General features: G+C 36.1%; 2 protein-coding genes across 2 annotated transcripts; one reads left to right on the forward strand and one right to left on the reverse strand.

The window, feature by feature from the left end:
- Positions 1–1,530: 1,530 nt before the first annotated feature.
- On the forward strand, positions 1,531–9,792 carry LOC109211737 (pumilio homolog 12-like). Its single transcript, XM_019375309.1, has 5 exons — positions 1,531–2,550; positions 2,630–2,792; positions 5,892–6,055; positions 6,150–6,408; positions 7,846–9,792. The coding sequence occupies exons 1-5, from the start codon at positions 1,685–1,687 to the stop codon at positions 7,990–7,992; spliced, it is 1,599 nt and encodes a 532-aa protein (XP_019230854.1). The 5' UTR covers positions 1,531–1,684; the 3' UTR covers positions 7,993–9,792.
- Positions 9,552–10,493, reverse strand: LOC109211738 (snakin-1). The gene is made up of 2 exons (XM_019375311.1): positions 10,345–10,493; positions 9,552–9,933 (listed from the first exon to the last, which is right to left on the reverse strand). The coding sequence occupies exons 1-2, from the start codon at positions 10,424–10,426 to the stop codon at positions 9,749–9,751; spliced, it is 267 nt and encodes an 88-aa protein (XP_019230856.1). The 5' UTR covers positions 10,427–10,493; the 3' UTR covers positions 9,552–9,748.
- Between the last annotated feature and the right edge of the window lie 13,147 nt (positions 10,494–23,640).

Consider the following 23,640-nt stretch of genomic DNA (forward strand, 5'->3'; position numbering starts at 1 on the left):
TGATTCGAGATCTTGAGCAGCTTAATCGTTATCTTCCCAACCGGGGTATGTAGGCTGTCTCGAAGCGATTCTCGATTTGAGGTTCCCCCGCGCTGGTTTCCGGCTGGAGCCCTTATCAGGGATGTGGGAGATCTCTTACGAAGATTCTCCCCAAAAGAAGGGGGGTGGGGCGTTGCTGCTTCTTCTTGTTTGCACCATTCGATAGATGAGAGACAGAGGAACTGGACCTCGATTCGAGATCTTCGAGTTTCATCGGCCTGATATGCCGCTTTGGCTTGTTTATGCGGTGTTGTTCTTCCTTTTCCGGCGTTTCTTTCCTTTTGGTCCATGGAATAACTACGCGATTTTGCTATGAAATCCCCACAGACGGCGCCAAATTGTTTGCTCAAAAATTATTACATATCTTTTGAGTGTAAAACAATACAAATAATCACGGGAAAATCATAGCAAATCGTAATAATCCGTTGGACCAAATGAAAGAAACGAGAATAAGTACTCAGAATTAGGGGGAGAAACATTCGAAACCTTTATTGATAATATTTGTTTGGTCTGCCTCTCCATGAAGAGGTTCAGAGCCTTACAATGGTGTTTTCTCTTCCCATGAGATGGGTATATTTTTCTCTTCTCTCTCCTGTCTATAGTGGTGAAGAAGCAGCCCCCTTTTCTAGGGCTTCCACTCTTAATATTTATAGATGTGAGCTTCGTGAGCTGTCAATAAATGGCCGTAGCCACGCTGAGGTTCCGTCCCCATGGGGAAATGAATGGGCCGTGCCCTCGTAGATTAAATCGGATAAGAGTCGAATCCTCTTATGAATAAGTGGCCATACCGCTTATTAATTATGGATTAGCTCAAGACGAGATTAACTCCGTTAATTACCGTGAGGTCAGATTCTGAGCCATACAGATTCAATTTTAAAGATTTTTAAGACTTATAGTAATTTCAAAATATATAATTTCAAAAATTAATATTTTATTGAAAATTGAGTAATATTTTACATATAACGTGTCAAAAATATAAGATTTAGTTGAATCCATCGTAGCTAAACTAAATCCGCTAGTGATTGAGAGAATATGAGAATCTCCATGGTCCTCCAATAAACAATCACTTTCTAATTAATAAATATCACCTATTCAAATTATTCTAGTTTTTGTTCCCTTATTTGAATCTAACTCAATATTAATTATGTGGTATCCTATTGAAATTAAAACAAATATAAAGGTTAATAATGATGGTAAATATCTCATTACAAATGTAGTACATATGGATGAAGAATACAAATAAAGGGAAAAAAGAAAAGAGAGGAAATGAAACACAACCAGACGCCGCGTCTGTTATACAAACGCGCTTCTGTTTTTTGCCATATATTGCATGCAGACTATACTACTAATACAGTCTCTCTTCCTCTCTAACTCTTCACTCTCTTCCCATATTTATCTCTTTTTATCCCCATATTTATACACATTAATTTTCCTATATTACCCAAAATTACTCCCCCCCCCCCCCCTCCCACACACCCTCTCTTCCTTCTTTTTCGTTTGATATGTTAAATAAAATTTCACACACCTTATAAAAAAATCCTTTATTTATAGAACCCAAAGAAGCTAAAACCCTTTTTCTAAGTCCACTCACATTACTGCTCAAACGCCAAAACCAAATCTTTTCTTTTGGTTTCTTGTAACGGCGATGGACCAATGGGGAAGAAGAAGCCTTTATTTTCCGGCGTCTCAACCGCAGCCGGAAGAGACGCCGGAAAATAACTCCGACCACCCACCTCGTCTGAACGGCTACCCTGAGTTAACCCCCACAAACGTTCTTCCGCTTGCATCGGCCTTTGCCGGTTTAAGTCTAACCGGCGATCAGACAAGAACGCCGTCGTTTGGTATCCCTCCGCCGGCGGGGAGTTTAATTGCTGATTTCTTGGACCCCACAGTTGATTACTTTATGGGCTTTAGTGCCAATGCTGAGTTGCAACAGGGTTTAATCCGGGCCCACCAGAATAATGGGGCCCACCAGAATCTTAATGTGGGTCCGGGTATTCGGGCAGACATTCTCCGACGAATGTATCCATGGTACCTGTACAGTGATGAGTGCTGGAGATGGAACTATGACGTGGCAAACTACAATGGCTTGCATAACAAGGAACCCATTCCACAGTTCCCAATTCTGCCATGTTCAAACCAGAATTCTAGTATTATCTCAAACGGTGTTTCTTATAACTATAACTGCACGGCTGTACCAAGTAATTTGAAGAATAATCAATCTGTTTTATTGGGTGATAATGATTTGAGAGGAAAAGTGGTTGCTTTAGCAAAAGATCAACAAGGGAGCAAAATGCTACAGGCTAAGCTTGAGAAAGGAAATAAGGAAGAAATTGAAGTTGTACTTAGCGAGGTGATTGATTGTGTTACTGATCTGTTAAAGAATCAGTCTGGGAGTTACGTTATTCAGAAGCTTTTTGTTGTTTGTAATGAGGAGCAGAGGACTACTATTATTCAGGCTATAACCAGAACTAACCTCCAGTTTGTTAATATATGTTTCAGCCAACATGGGTACGTGTGATAATGTATGTTTAAATTAATTATCTTTTTTATTAATATATCTAAGTTTAGTTACAATGGTGTTTAACAGGGCTCGAGCAATGCAGAAATTGTTGGAGAACCTTAGTACTCCGCAGCAAACGTCGTTGATAATATCAGCTTTAACTCCAGTTGCTGTTGCATTGGCCAATGATCAAAGTGGTCATCATGTCTTACAATATTGTGTCAAGACATTCTCTATTGAGTACACCAGGGTAAATAATACTATTGCTATCTCCAAATGAATCATATATGTGTTGTTTAATTGGATAAATATACTATGGTATTGTCATTTTCTTCCTGTGTATGCCCCACGTTTTATTAAATTATACTAATTGAAATTGAGGCTGCATTCTATGTGTCTTTAATAGAGAAACAGTTAAAATATTCATTTTTGTTCTCATTCTTTGGTACACGAGAATATACAATAGCTTCTGGTGTCAGTTACTGTATGTGGAGTGGTGGTATAAGACAATTGCTTTTTTCAACTAGTTACACTAAGCTTGGTACTTCATCTTAAAGTCCAAAAGTTCATTGGTCCTTTTGTCATGTTTACCAATGAATGGACAAAGATTAAGGTTATAGTTGTTAATAGAAATTAAGCATATGGACTGGTATTCTGAGTTAGGATAAGAAATGGGCAGCCTGGTGCAGAAAGCTCTATTGCATAAAAATATAAATTGTGGATCCTTCTCTTATCGAGATAATTTTACTGAGCCATATAGAGGAGTGTCTCAGACACATTAGCAATGTATGGGTTACTCAATTTATGCCTACATGGAATATTTAGTCTATGTAGGCAGTGGTGGATTCGGGGTATGAAATCTGGGGTTCGTTTCTTTATATAAAAATTTTCCTTGAATATTATTAGGAGAAATTTACAAACTTTAGTTCCAATAGCTATTGTGGTAGAAGACGCAACTAGGGTCATTGCTCAATAATAATGAAGCCCTTTGATGAATGGTTCTTCTATTTATACTTGTTTACCTCTTCTAGTTTTCTAGCCCCTAGAATATTTCAGGAAGATATTCGTCTAAGATAACCTTAGAGGATCCCAACCTACATATGCATAACGGACTTTTTTTTGTATATTTCACATTACTCTCTCTTATACATATATGGGATGCAGAACCCTTAGTCCATGCTGTTTGAAAGTATTTACTTTTAATGTAAGGATAGAGTATTTCAAGGATGGGCAAAACTGAATTTATAAAAGGGAGTGTGTTGGAAATCTTTTGGCGGATGATTGAGAAGAGAAATATTATTTCAGATATCTAAATGCCATAAAGAATATGTACAGACGGAGCCTTCACAACTCACAAGTGTGAGCATAGTGGGAGGATAACATAAGAGCTGCTCATCACCGTGTTTACACGAGGGATTTTCCCTGGTGCCTACTTGCTTTTGTGGATAATGCAAGTGAGATTCTGTGGTGCATGCTATTTATAGGTGATATTCGTTAATTAATGAAACAAGAGGAGTTAACCAAAAATGGAAACTACAAACACGTTTCCGGAGGTAAGTCAAAGTAAGACAGATAAATGCGCAAGAAGTTTTCCCCCAGTAAGATGAATGTGAAGGTAAAGTGAGAATAGACGAAGATTACAGTGCCTAAATGAAGAAAAATTAGATACTTAGGCTCTGTCTTCTAGGAGAATGACATGATAGGTGAAGATTTAACGCATAATATTAAAGCAGGAGGGCTGAAAGAGAGGAGTATCACAGCAGTAGTATGCAATAAGAGAGTACCTGAGATTAACAATGTTATATGAGAGTGATTATTTAGCCCTTAAAGTTTAATATATCCACAAGATGAATGTCGTTGAAATACATATACTAAGATGAATTTTTGATCACATAAGGTACTTGGCTGTTGTAATTTTGATGTACAAATTACTTAACTATCTTACTGTTCAGTTGATTCCCCATTATTAAATTTACTTACTGATAGAGGAAATATGGATGCACAATGATCATACCCATCAGAGCGTGCAAACACACGTAGAGGATAAAAAAAATGGTTTAGTTATGTTTTATGTAGACTTTCATTTGCACTAAAGTTCCTCAGATGCAACACTTGATAGTTGAAGGTGACAAAAAGGGCGAGATAGATCAAATATCACAAGATATAAGTCAGTCAAAAAAAATTACAGTCTGCAGAAATCAATACGGATTTAGCTAAGAGCTCAATACAATGGAAGTAAAGAATACATATAAGTGAGACCAAGAGTTGTTTAAGATTTGGTTGTTACTGTTACACTTTAAGTTCATTGTTTATTAGGAATCTTCTTTTGATTAGAAACTTTGTATTTCAATTTCGAGATAAGTATGAACGTTTTAGTTTTAGAGAAACTCTACTTTGCCTTGAAATATAAATTAATATTTTGTAATGGAATGATATTGACCTGAATAGAGCTTAATGGATACAGAGAAGTCATGTAGCTGGCTCCTTCCAATTTGAGATTAGAGGTCAGTTGATTGATTGATTGTGTATTGACGGACCAGCTAACTTTTTACTCTGTGTAGACGGTTAGATCCAATTAAATTTCACATGAGACTTGTGGAAAAAACTGTAAAGACGAAAAATCGAAATATACACACACATTCATACATATATTGGTTTCAAAGAAGCAGTAGGCACAATAGAATGTATATTCTTGCTGTTTCCAGTAATTGATCTTACACCAGCTTCTGTTATTCTTTTTCTACTAGCAGTCTCAGAATATTTCTGTCAGTAACCATTTCTGTAGAAATCTTTTCCGCTGTACTAACTCTAGAATGGCATGTCAAAACCCCCCTCCCTTAAAGCAAATGCCATCTGAAGAATTAACCTGTCTAAATTAAGTTTGATACACCATAGACATGTGATCTGCGATCACTCCTTTTCTTCATCCTCATATTCCTTTTCTTTTTTAAAGTTGTCCATCTGCAGATTGGGGCACTTGCTCAGCGCAATCTCCAAAGCTAAACTAGTATTTCGTTATCACTTGAGTTGGAAGCTGTCATTTAAGGCACTGAGCTGCTTTCCAAGTCTCTCCACAAGTTCGCATTGTGCACAAATTCCTCAAGACTAGCGTTTTTTCTTTTCTTGCTTGCCTATATTGTTTGACTGTAATTTATATAGATGCTTTATTCATATTAGTGCAGAATCAATAGACCACTTGCTAACAAACTGCCTCATGCCCCTCTTCTTTGTATAAACTGCTAGGTTCTTTCCCGTGTTTCCTGCCTCTTCCGTTAGCTAGCTGAGTGCTCCTGTTTAACTTAGGCTTCTGGCTTAACCAACTTTCTCACAATTGAACTGCATGTTGCAGCATCTTCTCAATGAAATTGCAAATAACTGCTTTACAATTGCAACCCAAAAAAGTGGGTGCTGTGTGCTGCAGTCATGTGTAGAATTCTCTCATGGAGAACTCAGAGATCGCCTTATAACTGAGATCTTAACAAATGCAGTGCACCTATCAGAAGATCAATACGGGTATGCCCCATTTTCTCTTTTGCCGGTTCTTATGTAATGTGTAGTGTCAAGTTGCTATATAGGTCTCATTGCTTTTACGTTCCATTTCATTTAGCAACTATGTGGTGCAACATCTTGTGGGACTGAAGTTACCAAGAGTTACAGAAACTTTACTGGAAAGGCTTCAAGGAAGCTTTGTGACTCTCTCATGCAATAAGTATGCTAGTAATGTTGTTGAGAAAATTATCCTCGAGTCAGGAGAAGTGCACTCCACTAAAATTATCGCCGAGTTGCTCAGAAGCCCAAGTGCTTCAATGCTCCTAGTGGACCCTTATGGTAACTTTGTCATCCAAACAGCATTGCGAGTTTCAAAGGTAAGTTTACTTCACTAAATTCCTTGAACTTTGATCCTGCTTCTCGTATATGAAACAAAATGAGCCACCAACCTTCTAGCCTTTAGGGGTACTCTTTTCCTCAGCTATGGTTACATGTTGTAAACATTTTCACATAATAGGCTTGACTATTATGAGCTATTTAAACTTGTAAGATTTGTAGATAAGCTGAAGGGCAACTGCAGCTGGAGCTTTAGCTAATTCAATTTGCCTTAATGACACGTTTAGTATATTAGATTGATGATGCATGTCGAAAAGTTGTGCCAAGCTATGTTGTTTAAGTTCCTCCCAGCAGTATATTTCTGAGTAGCCCACGATTTACATTTTAAAACAAAATTTGATGGCATGATCAAGAGTTGTTCTTCTATCAGGGAGGTTTGTTCCTACTGTTATGATTTTCGTGTTTAGTTTTAGCTAATATATATGAAGATTATGTTCTACTGCCTGGAATATCTCCCTGCAGTATAAGGGTACTAGGAGACCTTTACAAATGTAAGAACCAACCAATCAAAAAGAGTACTTACTAAAGTAAAGAGCTTCGGAAATAGACCTATGAGTAGGTAGTGGATGTGATGATCCTTCCTATGTGCTTCAGTGATAAGCTTTGGCACCACCGTTGGATCTCATGAAAGCTTTGGCCCTGTCCTATGTTCTTCTTTCTTTTTCTTCTCCGGGGAAAATGCTATAGCAACCGAACATGGTAATCAAATCATATGATGTTAGTGTAAGATCTATATTTTAGGCCTTATCTGACTTGCATATTCTGTAGAGATGAAGATGCAATTTATCTTCTTGTCAACCTTTCTCAGTGCCCTACTCTTGTGACATGAAGAAGCTATAAAAGCAATAGATTGGTGCAAACTTCTGTCCGTGCACAGAGTATGTTAGAAGAGTGCCTTGCTAATTATCCTATATTTATATCAAGCCGTAGGTGTTAGGTGTGAAATAATGCATTATCGGATCTCAAGAGACTGTTATAGAGGAAAACCTTGCTGAATTTAGGATCTGTTCTTAGTTTAAAGTCAGGTTGGAGACAGGCTTCTGATGAGTACATGTGGCCGAGACAGGCAAGAATAGCAAAATTGATCTGCTTTCCATTGCAAAACATCAACCCTATTTTGACGAGTTAGATTATGTCCCCATATTTTACTCCTTTCTGTTCATGATAGTTTCACATGTACAAATTCAAACTACTAAATGACAGTAAGCTTCTGTAGACTCACAAACTACTGAAAAACAATAAGAAGTTGGTATTATTTCCTCTTTTGAAATCAAAGTCTTGTATCATAACCTATCTTAGATTTCCTTTTTGCCTAAACCTCAGTATCACTCAGACAATGTTGATATTCTATATTGTTTGTTTAATATCCATATCGCCAGCTAATATAACAATTGCATTTGTTATTTTTTACTGAGCAGGGCCACATCTTCAATGCTCTCTGTAAACTAATCTACATGAATTCTGCATCAATGCAAAGTAACATTTATGGGAAGAAGATCCTTGATCGGTTGTGTAGCAAGAAGGAACCTCTACATTGTACAAGATTGTACAAGCGACAGGTATAGTTAACTCGGGAGTAGTTGACAATGTGCCTTACATTTTTCTGATGGAATTTTCGGGTTTAGAAGCATCTAGTATCGTGGTTCTATCGTATGTTGTTTGTTTTCTATGTACGTTAGTGATCTGAACTTGTAGGATCATAAAGCGGAGTATGCATGCGAGCCTCTTCTTAGCGTACTGTATATTTTTTGGTTCTATCCATATTGGTTGTTATATAATATATATAGGGCTTGTAAGCATTCTTGAATAAGTAAGTACCTTACAATATTTCATTCTTTGCTGAATGTAATTGCAGTTAGAAATATTTCTTTGACAGCTCTCACCTTTTACATGGCCAACAATGTGGGTGAACTGCATTCTATTTCTGCTAGTTGAGATCTCAACTCAGCACCCTCATCTTAATTTTTTCATAAGTTTTAGGTGCTTTTACTATTTTTAAAACCCTTTTAGAGACCAAGACGAGGGGTCATCTTCTGCAGCCCTTGGGCTCAAGAATCTGTCTCCCACACTATCATTCTGATTTCTTTTAACTTCCATGTGATTATGTGATCTCAGAGCTTCAAATTACTTAACTGTTCGATGAATGATATTTGACTAGTGCCTCGTGCTATTGCTGCCCTGCTCTATTCAACCTACACTACAACTTCAGGTGACTACTTGTTAGATCAGATGTTCCTGATTTATATTATTTGAAGAAATATATACTTATATTAACCTCGCATCTGCTGTCACAAAAACAAAAACAAAAACAAAAGGTGGTGATTGCAGCCAGCGGTCTCATGAATCTATTTAGACTAAGATAGTGATCGCATCTGTTTAGGGTAGTTTTTGGATGAAATTTTTTCTTCCACTCACAAAACGTCAACTTTCTTTTCAAATAAAATTATTTTCAACACACCTATTTTTTTTCTTTTTTCAAGTTTCAATCAAATCTATAACTAAATGTTTGCTAAGTGTTGGACAAATTCTCCTAACCTGGCATGCATTGCGTGGAAGTAAAGGAGAATCCACCCCTTAAGTCACATCTTTCTGTATTAGAATTGAAGTAAAATAGAGGCCCCATATTTGAACAAATCAGTCCTTGGTTTTAACGAGTCAGAGAACCATCTGCTATATGTTTTATGGTGGTTCATATTCAGAGTAGTCTGCTCATTTTCTAACTACGTCAGAGACCCCAACAGGCACATGGCGCATTGAATACACAATACGGCAGCGCATTTTTTGACTTTGCCAAATACTAAAAAGAAGGTAAAATCTGATTTGATCAGCTAAAAGCCAGTCCAAACACCCCCTAAATCAATAGATACATCCCTACGATACTCTCCCCATGAGATACAGTTGAAGGTGCAGATGGCCATATTGTAGACAGTGAACACTAACTCTCTTTTTTTGACCTTAACATCTATTTTTAAAGTGAATCCGACTAATTCGGATTCTCATGTAATATGATACACTAAAAGGACAAAATCATTCTCTTCCAAGGTAATGCACAACCGTGAGATGAAGGAAATAGTTGCTCTAAGCTAGCAACTGCAAATTTTTGTAAAATTCAAAACCCAGTACATTTAAAATGTAAAAATGACCAACTTATTGATGGAACAGAGCAGCAAAATACATAAGAGAGCTCAAAAGAGCCCCCATTTATTAATCTTCACACAATATATGACTAACATACCTAGAAAACACTGATATTTAAAGAGGAATGGACCACTGGGATTTCTGCATTATATATATGAGACTTGGTAAAAAGAACAGTGAAATTCAAGGGCATTTAGGCTTGCCCTTATTATTTTTCTTGTCCCTGTAACAAGGACACTCGTGTTTGTTACCATAAGTTCCAGAAGGCACACACTTGCATTCTTCGCAACAAATTCCACAATACTTCAAACATCTGTCCATAACTCCTGCCTTTGCACATCTCAACTTGCACTTTGAATCACAATAACCTTACCACACAAAAAAAACTCATCATTAGACCAACAAACAACGACAATAACAAACCCAGTACAGTCCTATAACGGTATAAGTGGGGTCTGGGGAGGGTACTCTGCAGCAGAGCTGGAGGTAGCATAGGGCTTGCGGGTTCGATAACTTTGGTCCAAATCATGTATTTATCTTAAAAATTCATTAAATATGTCTAAATTGTTAATTTAGAATCCAGTAACATAAACGAAGCAGAATCCCGAACCCATAAGCTTTAAATCTTAGCTCTGTCTCTCTCTGTGTGTACGCAAACCTTACCCCTACCTTGAAATAGAGTAGCTGTTTCCGGTCAATTCATCATTAGACCAGTAAAACATAAACAAAAAGAAAGAAAGAAAAAAGAGAGGCTGAAACTTTAAGAAATAGTTACTTACTTGAACCAGCCATAGTGGTTTGGATAAAAGAAGGGGTAAGAACAAGAGTGAGCAAAAGCAGAGTTGTAAGAAGTAGCTTCATCTTACAAGAGTAATGTAATGTTTAATATGCCAAGAGAGGAGTAGAGAATTGATCAAGTGAAGTATTAAATAGTTCTAAAGGGGGATATATAGCCCGGAGAAAAGTTGGTACAGTCCACTAAATATGTATTTTCTACCTAATTTAAGTAAACAGTGGGGGAGTTCACATCAATAAAACTCATAATTTATTTTATGTCAATCCAATAAATATACGTTAAAAATGTATTATTAGACAATTCAAGCAAATACTGGGAGTTCAAACAAAAATAATTTATTCAGATAATATTGAAGAATTAACCCAAATAGCCGTTCATCTAACCGCTTAAACTAAAAATAATCGGTGAATAATATATAAATAATTCACATATTATATAGGTATAATCGTATATAATTAATGTATATAATATAATATATGGCTAAGAAAAGCAAATAATAAATATGACCTATTATTTGTGTAAAAATCCCAATACACTATTCGTATGTTATGTGTTTATCGGAATGTTATAAACAAGAGGTGAGTCAACCCGGAGGGTGTACTCTAATTAACATACCAATAAAAATCTGGGTAAAAGAAACTCTTTTGTACTATTTGTACATCATGTCCCTTTATAATTTTGAATTTAAGAAAATGATCTTTTTAGATTTCTTATGTGTAAAAGAGAGATGACTTACGTGTAAAATAAATCTCCCATGTAACAAAAAGAGATAGAATCATAAAACTTAAAATAAATTTGTAAAGAGCCAAAAGACCAATTGACCCGAAACTTTTGGACCAGGACTTGGATTGGAGATCACGCAGACAATGATCAATAAAGGGCTTTTAACGTATAAATAATAATTAGATTAAAAGCATATTCTCCATATTATATGTTAATATAAGAAAAAATCGATTATTTTTTTGGAAACGACTGTACTGTATACAAATTCCATCAACGAAGCCATTGTTTCTTTAATGAAAAAACAAAAAAGATAAAATTAAGAGACGAGTTAATCAAATAAGGGACTTAAAATTGAGTGGACCTAAAAGTATCAATAAGGGAAGGTTTCATCTGAAGAATATTTGATAAATGAATTTCACATATGGGAGATTTGAATTTGTGTCGGTATAAATGTTATTTATTTAATACGGTTATATTCACAAATTATTTTTTTTGTAGTTTCTCTGTTCAAATTGTAACTCGTCACAGCATTTCTACTTGATCTTTCCTTCACATTTTCCGAACCAAATTAATTAGTTACTACTTGCATGGGATAAGGATCACATCACAGTGTTGTTTTAACGAAGAACGCTGACTGGGCCGTTGGATTTTGATTCCACATTAAAGTCGGTTGAGTTAATTAATAGCACGCGGTTACACCAAAATTTAGGTTTTTGTCTTCTTCGTCTACAATTGCCTTGTTTGGGCATATTTGCAAGCTGGCTTATTAAGGTTTTGATGGATTTTTGTCCAATAATCAATATCAGTATTGCCTTTATTGGAGTTATTTTGGTTAAAGGTGACATGACATATATTGTATAGCTAATGTCACCACGAGAACTGATCAAGATTTGCCCAACTCACCACACAAGTCTCCACTTCTGTGTAAAGTGCATTAGGTGTAGAAATAACTAATTCCGGAGAAAGATAAAATGTATACAGATTTTATCCCTAACTTGTGTAAGCAGGGACGGCTCAATGAATCTCGTGGCCTAAAGCGAAACCATATTGAGAGATTCTTAAAATTATTTTATAAAATATTTACATTAACAACAAAATTTGCTTTCTAAATAACAAAATAGGAAGAAGAGCACAAAAAAGTGATGGACTATCGGTTGAGGTCCACAAATTTTAATTTAGCTATCATCACAAAAAAAAAAAAAAGAAAAACATGCATAACGTGATAGCTTAAGGTTTGAGCATGAATGGTGTCAAAATAAAATTTACTCCTTACTTAATAGTTCATTCTATTAAGTAGCACTTATTGGTGAATATCTAAAATAAATTATAAAATAACCTAATAATAAGTTTAATTGCACTAAAAGAAAATCGGTGCATGAATACTTTTATGTTAATGCAGTTTCAAAGAATATTGTAAAAGAATTCATTATGTTGTCGATATATAACTTAATTCCTATATAAAAAGGATAAAATTAAAATTGAAGAGTGAAGCTAATATACTAATTAATTAGTAAAGAAAATTATCATAATTTATAAACTTATTGGTATAAAATAACCTCAATCAAATAATAAAAAATATACTGTAATACTTTTTTGTATAGTAATTATTTATGTAAATTATATAATATATAGTAGTAGTAATAATAATAAGAATTTAAAATAAATTTGAGGTCTTCAAATTTTTGTGAGCAACAGCCTCACTGCCCAAGCCTCTGTGTGTGAGATAAAGAAATTGTTTGAGACCCTCAGTTTGATAACTTTGCTTTCTTGTTTTTTTTTTTTTTTAAATAATAGTGGTAGAATAATATTTTGCATTTATTGTTTTATGATCTACCTCTGCTTATGTGACACGTTGAGAGCTATCAAACTACTAGTCCGATCATCGATAAAGCTACTTTGTCCGAGGGGAGTAAGCTGGCACCCTTTTGTCCGAATATAATCTAAGTGGGCGTTTGGACATAAAAATTTTAAATTTTCAAAAAAAGGTAAAAAGAAGTTTAAGTGAAAATGATATTTGAAAATTAGAGTTGTGTTTGGATAGGAATATAATTTTGGGTTGTTTTTGAAGTTTTGTTAGTGATTTAAGTGGAAATTTTGAAAAACAGCTTTTTGGAGTTTTTTAATTTTTCAAAAATTCTAAAATTCATCTTCAAGTGAAAATTAGAAATTTTATGGCCAAACACTGATTTTATATATATATATATATATTGGCTTCATCATTTGTTTACTTCTTTATATTTTAAATTTTTTTTCGGGAGAAGAATTTTGACTCCGATACTAAATCAAATTAGGTTTCGAACTTGCTCATTGACGAGCGCAAAACACAACATTAAATTGATGCTCGCTAGCCAAAGAGTACAGTTTAATTATCGTCTCCACAGAACCGCGACACAAAGAAAAATCAAGGGGGAGTTGTTACACTACCTAAGAAAAATAAAATCTTTTTTTCTTCGACTTTGATCCCTCAAGAAGACAATCGAGGAACTCCATCGTCGGGAAAAATCAATCAAAAGAAACAAGAACAAACACACATATACCTATTTACATCCCCCTCCCCACCCTTTAAATTGTGGCACGTCCCCATGACACACAAATAAAAAGCAAGAGGTGAAGAAAACTCCCCTGAATTTTTTTCTTTTCCGAGAACTTATGAACTCCATCCCTAATTCCGAATTCATTCCTCGTTTTCGCTCCTTGGAATTACTTATGGAGCTCATCAGGCCAAAGTCATATGAAGATATTTGCAAGACCCGCTCTTTTCTTTCTTTCTTGGGCTCTTTTTGAGCGGTAAATTGTCCATGTAGGATCATCCTCAACTTGTTCCTGCATTCTTTTACAGGATCAATCCATCCATTTTCCTGTAAATCTCCAAAAATAAAATCCACATGATTAAGGTTAGAATAAGAAAACAAATAAGAAAGGTCACGAGAATATTCCTCTGGTATGTCCAAGACCAATTATTTCTCATTCTCTTGCAATACAGGTTGTAAATGTGCAAAAGGTAGATGGAGGTAATTTGAACTCTTCTTTTATTGCTTCGCAATCAACCAAAGCCTCATCTTTAATCATCTCAATTGAATTATAGTCTTCTTCCATAGCGGGAAGTTCTCTCTGTAAATCCTCTTCCTCTTGGGTAGGCTCATTCTCATAGGGTATTTCCTCCATATATTCACCTTAACAATGCAACGAGCTTTCTGAAAGTATACTTACTATTTGACTCACTTGCGTTTTTAGGTTCTTAATGGCTTCATCATTTCGCATAAATCTCTCTTCAACACTATTCATGAACTTATACATAAGCTCTTCTAAACTACCATTCTCCTCTTGATGTGGTTGTCTCACTTCGCTTTCGTTCCAGTCATAATCAGAGTACTTGTCACGCCCCCTTTTTCCTCGCGGAGTTCGGGTTTCGATATTTTGAGATAACTCCTTTCCTTTTGGGAATTGGGTAAGAGATTTGAAGAGTCGCCACCTAACGGATTAAGGTGCGTTAGGGAACCTAGAGCAAATAACTCATGAACTAGTTTACATCACCAGAGATTGGGTAAGGGCTCGAAATTACCTTGAGGGGAAGGTGTTAGGCACCCCTCGAGGTCCACAACGGTGGGTCCCGGCCAAACTCAATTTAAGCGAATTAGTCTTATAAGCAGATAAACAAACAGATATTACTTTTAAAACAAGGAGTAAAAGGGGTCCTAGGTTTTTTAGCCTATAGGATCACTTTTGTGCAATACTTGGTAATCGTCCCCAAGCTGGGGTGCTACACATAGCATTAGCGCACAGGTCATCATTTCCTTTTACTACCCATTACCCTTCCCTTAATTATTACCTAAGCGTTCTAACGACATCGAATACGTATCCTATGCGTGCACTACCCGTCCCTTACCTACGGCCCTGGAGGTGTTTAGGACCTCTATTTAAGGTGGTTCTAGACTCACCTATGGTGCTTAAAAGAAAAAAACTAATCGACAAACAAAACAAGTAGGACTGTCACATAGAAGATCACTTAAGGGGCTCATGTTTACCTCCACAAATAGACAAACAGATGCACACTATTCAAACAAGCGGTTTTAAAACGATTAGGGTCCTATAGGCAGGATATCTAAATGAGCACGGAATATGCAGCAGTTTTATTAGGGCGAGGCAGTGAATACTTATCAATTTGCCTAATGATTTTTATCACTTACTGAAGCTGGGCCCGTTTATAAGCAGTCAAACAAACACAGTTTTAATTGTCTTACAGGCTTGCCTAGGTGATAACCGGGCAGAATCCTATAGACATGGTATCTACACGTTAATCCGCTCGCAATTATAAACCAGTAATTAATTTAAACAGCCAGATTTTTTTATCCTTTAGACTCTATAGGCATGTTTTCTAGGTGCTGAAACTGATTACAAGTGTTATTTCACGGCATAGAAACTGATTTTATACACGTTCCCTATAGGCATGATATCTAAGTTGTCCAAAACTGATTTTAAACATGATTTCCTATGGACATGATATCTAAATGAGCAGAATGTTATACGAGTTGATAATTCCCAAAAAAAGATCCTATAGGCATGGTTTCTAATGCACGTTGAAACTTGAGAATATGCATGAACATGAATTTTGATACATAATTGATAAACGTCCTATAACAGGATATCTAGGATGTAAAGTATGAAAATTCAGCATAATGAGATAAACCCTATAACATGGTTTCTAATGCATATAAACATCATCACAATCACCTATGGGCATGGTTCCTACCTGAACCCCAACAAAGATATAAAAATCCCTTCCCAGTTATTTACTAAGTACCCCAATATCTGTTTTTACAACGATTACTATTACATACCAATATGAATAAATTACACAATGAAAGAACCATTATACTATAGGGAGCCTTCATAGGCCCAATATCAACCTGGAACCAAGCCTTCAAACATAGCATCTCTGAGCATAGTGGTAGCCCATCCATGATACATAAAACTAGTTCCTGGTGTGTCAAAGTTCTCAAGGGCCTCAGGGACCCCGGGCAATACTCACACCAGAATCAGATGTTCAACAAAATTCACAAAGGATTGGAGAACCAGCCCCAATGTGTCAGATTTTAGAGGAGTCTCATGGACCCTAAGCAGTGCTCACACTGGGGGTGGCAGGACCCTAGACAACTAAGAGTAAGAGTTGAAAATAGTATATGAAGTAGGAGATAGTTTTAGGAAAAACAGTTTGGATTTTAGAAGTGAATAGAAACAGATTACCAGATTACAAGAACTACAAACAGAACCACATTTACCAGATGGAGTTCAGACATGAACTCCAGTAGTCAAACAACAGACAGAACAGAGTCACAATTAATTCAAACAAGGTTCCACATTGCCTGGGATTGACTTAGTTCATTAGCTATTACTAGGTGCGCATATAGGCATATATTAAACAGAGAACAACATGCTGGGATCAAGTTACTGATCAGACAATCATACAGAAAAGGTAGCAAAGGTTGAGAGCATAGAAATCATGAATTAATCAGGAACCTGTTAAGGTAAACACATAAAACAGGACAGGGATTGAAACATGCTAGTTGAGAAACAGGCGAACAAGTATCCTGGATCGAGCAGGAATATGCTAAAGTGTATTAACTATACTAACATATTGGACAGGACAAATTCACAAGAGTTAAAGCATGCTAGTTAACAAAAGCATAAGGGCAAACAGAGGTATGTTGATATCTACAGCAGACTGACTACATAACATATTGAATAGGACATGATAACAGAGATAGACATGCTGTTTAAAAGCAGTAAACAGGAAGAACATAGGTCTAATTATATAGCATATTGAATGATAGCAGAAGTGGAGACATACCAATTAAGAGATAGCAGCAGAAAAGTGAAGCAAATAGGATCCAAGAGCCCAGCCTTGGCTTTCAGCCGGCTAGACAGTGCAACAAACACAAGTAACAGGAAGAATTGCAATGGAGAGTGTGTATGAATAAGAGCAAGAGTTTGTGTGTGTTTCTATGTCTTTCTATGTGTGTTCGTGTCTTTCTATGTGTGTTCGTTTGTCTTAAAGAAGTCAGAATGAGGGAATTATATAGCACTTAGCAAGGTAAAACAAATAAGGCAAAGATAATAGAGTTCATAAATAAGGTATACAAATAAAATTAATCAGTTAATTGGGGCTAAACCCAGCTAATTAGCACAACAGAATTCGGAAAACATCCCTTAACTTAGGGAGAATCAATTAGCAGCCAAATTAGAGGTTAAACAAGGCAATAAAATCAATCAAAGACCATCTAGGAGTCGGCTAAATCAACCAAATCCCATAAATCTGGTTAATAAACTAATTAAGGCAAGTAGTACCAATTAGGAGTCACAAATAAGGAAAATAGGTAAAAATCACAGAGAAGTATCAATCTCGGCAGAAAAATATAATTTGAACCATAATAAAATCAATCAATCTCTTCTAATTGACAGAGAAGAAAATAACGGGCAAATACCAGAACAACTAATGAAATAATCAGAAACCCTAGGGTTTAGAACATAGACAGTCAAGCAAACAAAGAGTTACGGAATCAAACACTCAAACTTCTTTAGAAAAGTTTTGCAGAAACGCAAAGGAATAAAAACCTAGTTTTAGAGAAACATTAAAATCGGTTAATAGTAAGAAAAATAGAAGATTTTCGAAGAGAAATGTTATATAACCTCAAAATCATCTCAGATCTACAAAGATCTGAACAGACTCAAGTAGAAAGAGATTAGGATTTTGAAGAATGGAATGAGGTGAGAAACATCCAGTTAAGAACCGGAGTTTCAAACCATAATCATAAAGATAATAATACTCACAAACATAGCGATGAACACAAGGGAGGTTCATAGAAGAAATGAAGAGTTTAGGTCGACTCTGAGTTGAATCTTTTCGAGATTCCTTCAGATAATAGCAAAATCGAACAACCAGTGAAGATAAGAGGCCGGTTGGGGCCTAAAATCCGGTGACGGCGGCTAGGGTTAGGGGAGCGTCTGAGAGAGAAGAGAGGAGGGAAGGGATTCAAGGGGCGGCGGACTTTGTCAAATGAGGTAGGGTTTGGGGGTTAGGGATATTAAAAATGGTAACCACATCCTGGACCGTTGATCTCGGAGATCAACGGCTAGGATTTGATTTGAGGTTGGGCGGGTCAGATAGGAAATTAGGCTAGGGAGTTTGGGTTATGATTTTAATTGGGCTGAGGGTAAAAATTTGGGCTAGGTCCGAAATTAAAATAAAATTAAAAGAGGCTATTTGTTAAACACCCAATTAATTTAATGAAACAATTTTATAAAATAATTTATAACTGATAAAAATATCATTTGTGCATGAAAATAATTTAAAATAATTACTTAGTATTATTAAAATATAAAAGGTTATTTTCTTGTGAAATAAGGTATTTATGCACACATGAGGCCATTATTGCAAAGTTATTGCAATTATAACCCTAACATGTACATATGGCTATTCATGAAATAATTAAAACTTAGCATAAATATAAGTGATGAAATTAAACAATAAAAATAATTATAAAACCCTTTGTGATGTAATTAGTAATTATTTATATAATAAAATGCTAGAATACATTAATTAAAATCCTTTTAAACTTATAGAAAAATTATGGAAAAATACTAGTTGATGCTCATGCACTATTTTGAAAGTATATATGCATTTTGAAATATATGAGGGAAAAATTGGGTATCAACAGTACTCATCCCAAGCAGAGTTATGATTAGGCCCATATGAAATCTCATACCTGTACGGACTAGAAAAAGAGTGAGACTCTTCAAAAGATGAACCATAAGAGGAATACTTACCTGCTTGACAGTCAACTCATAGATGATTTCCCTACGTTTAAAACAAATAGCATACTTGCGATAATGTTTAGCTGCTAACTCTGCATCGTTTTCTTAAGCAAGTTGTACTCCATCTTCAACAACAATTAGAGTTCATTATCAAGAATAATTCTTCAAGTTTTCTTCCTCGCACTTGTCAGGTACTACAAAAGAAATCTTGAAGAGAAGTTAACTAATAAAAAAATATAAAAAATAATAATAAGAAAAAAAATTAATTCCTGTATTAGCACCAAAATACACTGGCGCGGCGCCCCGTGCGCCATATTAGTGAGGATCTTCAAAGAGTTGATTCTTTTCACTCTACAGGAATTTTGCACTAGCGCTCTGAGCCCCGTGGCGTGGTTGTACATTTTTCTCAGAGTAATCTTTTTTTCTCACTTTTTTATATCCAGACTTGGTCCTCGACCCTCGTACGTGATCCCGACTTAATTTCTTGAGCTTTTACTCAGATTAAAGCTCCAATATGTTCAAATTAGCTTCAAATTATCCTAATAGTTCGGAATCACTTCCTGCAATGTATAAAATATATAATAAGTGCAATACACTAACATTTAAGCTCAAACACAAGTAAAATACAGTAATTAGAATACAAATTACGACTAAAACACGAATTTCTAGCTTACCATCACTCATATAGATTCTCGATCGATCCTGCTTGTATAGAACAATCGAGAACTATAAAAGGTACAAGTACATATCTTTTTGAAAGATTTCGGACCCATCCATGTTACCATGCATTATGACTTGTCGTTGTTGATCATTTAAGTATAATAATAGTAGTGCTTTTTTTTTCTTCCCCTACCATGATGTTTGTTGAGATTAAAAGCAATATGGACAGATGTTTCAGGAAATTAATACTTTTCCACTGCATGTAGGGCACCTCGTCCTAGGATCTTCCGATCAAAATTTAAGTTTTATGAGTTTAATTTTTAATATTTTTAGCGCTAAACTCGTCGTACGTTTAAAATTTTGAGTTCATAACTATCAATTTTTATAACGTTAGTAAATTTTTACATATAAATTTATGCTCCGCATCAGAATTACTGGATTCAGATGAATCTGATACCACCACTCTAAGTCCGCCCCTGGTTCAAATGGTTTTAGACCTTTCTAGACGCAGAAAATTATCTGCACCTAACAGAACAATGGTTTCTTTATTTGTATCTTTTTCTTTTTCTATAAAAAGTAATTAAACATAGCTAGGGTTGCATGATAAGGAAAGTCGACATGGTCGGCCTGGCTTTTTGAAGATCCATTCGTGCAATTCACGTGATATGTCTTGTTTGTTCTTTTCTATCAATTGTCCTACAAATTAACAAGGTAGCCGATGAATAGATGCAACGTATTTTCTTTTACAACATTGTTTTAACAAGATTATTTGGACATTAGGGAGGTCATGTTATTTTTTCAAGAAAGCTTTTTCATGAAAAAAAATTCATTATATGGTGTTTGATTATTAGAAAAGAAAAAATATTTTTTTTTAAAAGTGTATACGGTTGAAATCAGGCTCATTTATTGCAAGACAGACCGGGGTTGAAACAGGATGGGTTAAAGATTGACCCCGGATTATATCGAACCAAGGTACGGAGTTAGAGCATGCGTCTTCAAGATCATCGAGCCCGTAACTCCGGAACCGACCCCGACTTCGACCAAGCTCAAGAAAATATTATCGGACCAAATAAAGGAAGGCCGAAATATCCGTGATCGGTCGGATATCACAGCGGGAATCTCGGCATGTATCAACGAGTGATCGAATAATTAGCAAACCATGAGATTTCTTACCTTTTGTGGAATTGTATCTAAATTAGGACTCCCCTACTATATAGAGGGGGTCTGATCATTTGTAATAGACATTGTAGCACGCATCAAAAAGCAATATATTGATCATTTCTGGTTCTTATTATCTTGTTAATCTATTATGTCATTGGTTGAGGCATTTCTTGACTCAGGGTGACCAACCTTCAAGGCTAAGAATGTTCAATTTATGTGGTTTTGTATTTATTTTCTTATTATTAATTTCAGTATTAATCTATTTTCTCAATTTGTATCCAGTTATATCACGTATCCTTAAAATCGCGTATAAATTCAATTGTTATCCGATTTTGTGGGTAAACAGTTTGGCGCCCACCGTGGGGCTAAGGATAATAGTGGTTATTTGATACGAATTTCTGTAACACACACTATTTTTCACTTGTTCGTTGAAGTATATTTTATTTCAGGCTTATACTCAAAATGTCAAACTCACAATTACTGCCTCTACCTACTGACGGTGAATCTGGCCACCACGATAAAAACAATAATGTAGTGCCCGGCAACGAGGTACCGCCCGTTGATCCCGTCGGAATTCCAATTGCGGACTCGTTGGACGCTAATTCGCATGTGGCTATTGACACGAGCCTCCCTACTGATCCCGAGAATAGCATCCGTGGTGGAGTGATCACGCCCAACTATGCCTTATAAAAAGGACTAAACGGTCGTTGCAAATATAATCTGATTTACAAGTCCGGAGTCGAATACCACAGAGAACTAAGGCTTAGCTATAATTGTTTACTATCACTAAGGAGATAAGCTCGAAAAATTCCTAAGTTATAAATATTAAGATTCTTATATCTAATTAACTAAATAATTAAACTAGTAGATTAACAACTAAAGATACTACGGGTTGGAGAAAAGATTAAGGAGGTCTAGAGTTATGATTTCCCCAATTGTCGGAATCCTTCCCGCTACGTCTTCTATAGTTTCGCCTATGTATTCTCTATCGATCATGAGCGCTCTGAGTGTTGTAATTCTCTCCCTAGTAACTACCATAATTTACTAGATATATTCTCCCGAATTACGCTAGCTGGCATTAAGTACGGCTCACTCGGATCGCACCAAGGTTTCGTTATCCCTAATACTACCTTTAAACCCTTCGTATTGATCCCTCATATATGTTAGGAGTGATGTTATTCAATAACTACCTAAATATATACTCTCTCCCGAGTAGTACACACTAAATAGGTACAGTCGATTGAGAGCTCTTCAACCAACCACAATCTAAACGTAGTTGAACAAATAGAGAAAAAGCTACAGCAAATCTATTTTAACGTAACAGGAAAATCATCCTCCAATAGGCTCCATCAAAACCCTAAATAACAAATTAGCTATTCAAAATAGTATGCATAAATACAATACTAAAATTCATAACCAATAATGAAAATAGGAAGAAGGAAGTGAAAAACTCGTAGAAGAATTCTCCGTCTTGCTCCTAGTATTCTTGCCTCCTTAGGTCGAATTCCCGATCTATTGTCGGTCTCTCGCTGTCCAATTCCCCTCAAAAGTGGTATTTTTAGGTCTATTTATATGTGTAGGGAAAGACCTAAATGTGTAGGCCAAGTCCTAGTCAAACCAGAAGACGAAATAAGCCTTCAAAGCTCGGAATGTGCGCGCCCCAGACCTGGCCCAGCTCCAACGCGAGCTAAAGGCCTGGCGTCACCAGCTCCAACGCGAGTTAAAGGCCTGGCTTCGCCAGGTATAAAGCCTGCTATAGGCCTGGCTTCGCCAGCTTTCTCCTTTCACTGTTCTCGAGCACGCTTTCAACGTTTAAGTATCCTTTTTGCTCTACTTTCATCTCCAATTCACCTACACATAAAATAGACTTCATGGCGCGCAAATAAAATTTAATTTATCATTAAAGCATATAAAATTCAAGGCAAATAATGTACGAAACTATGGCATTATAGCCACACATCAATACCCCACACTTAAATATTGGTCGTCCTCGAGCAATCAAACTACACTTATAGACACAACCTTTTTTAAGCAATTCCCTTAACTCATTACACCAAGAATTCTTAAAATAGTCTAAGCACCAAGGTGTAACATCTTCACCTCAAGATTTGACTCGCAAGTACCATGCATTGTTCACAACTCACTCACTTACTCTAACATGGAGGTCAATGACATTACCTTTCCTTCATGAATCACGTGCCCTCACACAACAAAAGAGAGTAGTTCCACACACAATAAAATTTAAGGACAATTAGGAACACAAGATAGAAAGAATTCACTCACTCTCAGAAATAACATTCATATGCCACAAAAGATGCACTATAGGCTTGCCCGTAGTGTACTAATCTACTAATCGAGCTCATTCAGTCTAGGATCAAGTAGGACTTTATTTGGTTATAATGTAGGATGCTGGACGGGTAGGATACATTTAGATATAAAGCCTGCTATAGGCCTGGCTTCGCCAGCTTTTTTCTTTTCACTGTTCTCGAGCATACTTTCAACGTTTAAGTATCCCTTTTGCTCTAATTTCATCTCCAATTCACCTACACATAAAATATACTCCATTACGTGCAAATAAAGTGTAATTTATCATTAAAGCATATAAAATGCAAGGCAAATAATGTACAAAACTATGGAATTATAGCCACACATCATGGAGCCCGGCCAACGGCACAAAATACTCAAAACAATGAAGGAGACGGGGTCAATCTACGGATGATCTTCAAAATGTTGCAGGCTCAACATGCGGCAATAGCTCAATTACAAAATCATAGCTGCATACCGAGCAGGATCGAGCCCGACCTGTCTCGTGAGATCAGTCGCAGGGAGGAACCGGTCACGAAAAGATCGAATAGGAACGAGTCGGGTAACAACCCCGGAAACTACATAAAAACTAGCTCGAGGAGGCTGACAAAATGAAATG

The sequence above is a fragment of the Nicotiana attenuata genome, unplaced genomic scaffold, assembly GCF_001879085.1.
Source record: "Nicotiana attenuata strain UT unplaced genomic scaffold, NIATTr2, whole genome shotgun sequence".
NCBI classification, from domain to species: domain Eukaryota; kingdom Viridiplantae; phylum Streptophyta; class Magnoliopsida; order Solanales; family Solanaceae; genus Nicotiana; species Nicotiana attenuata.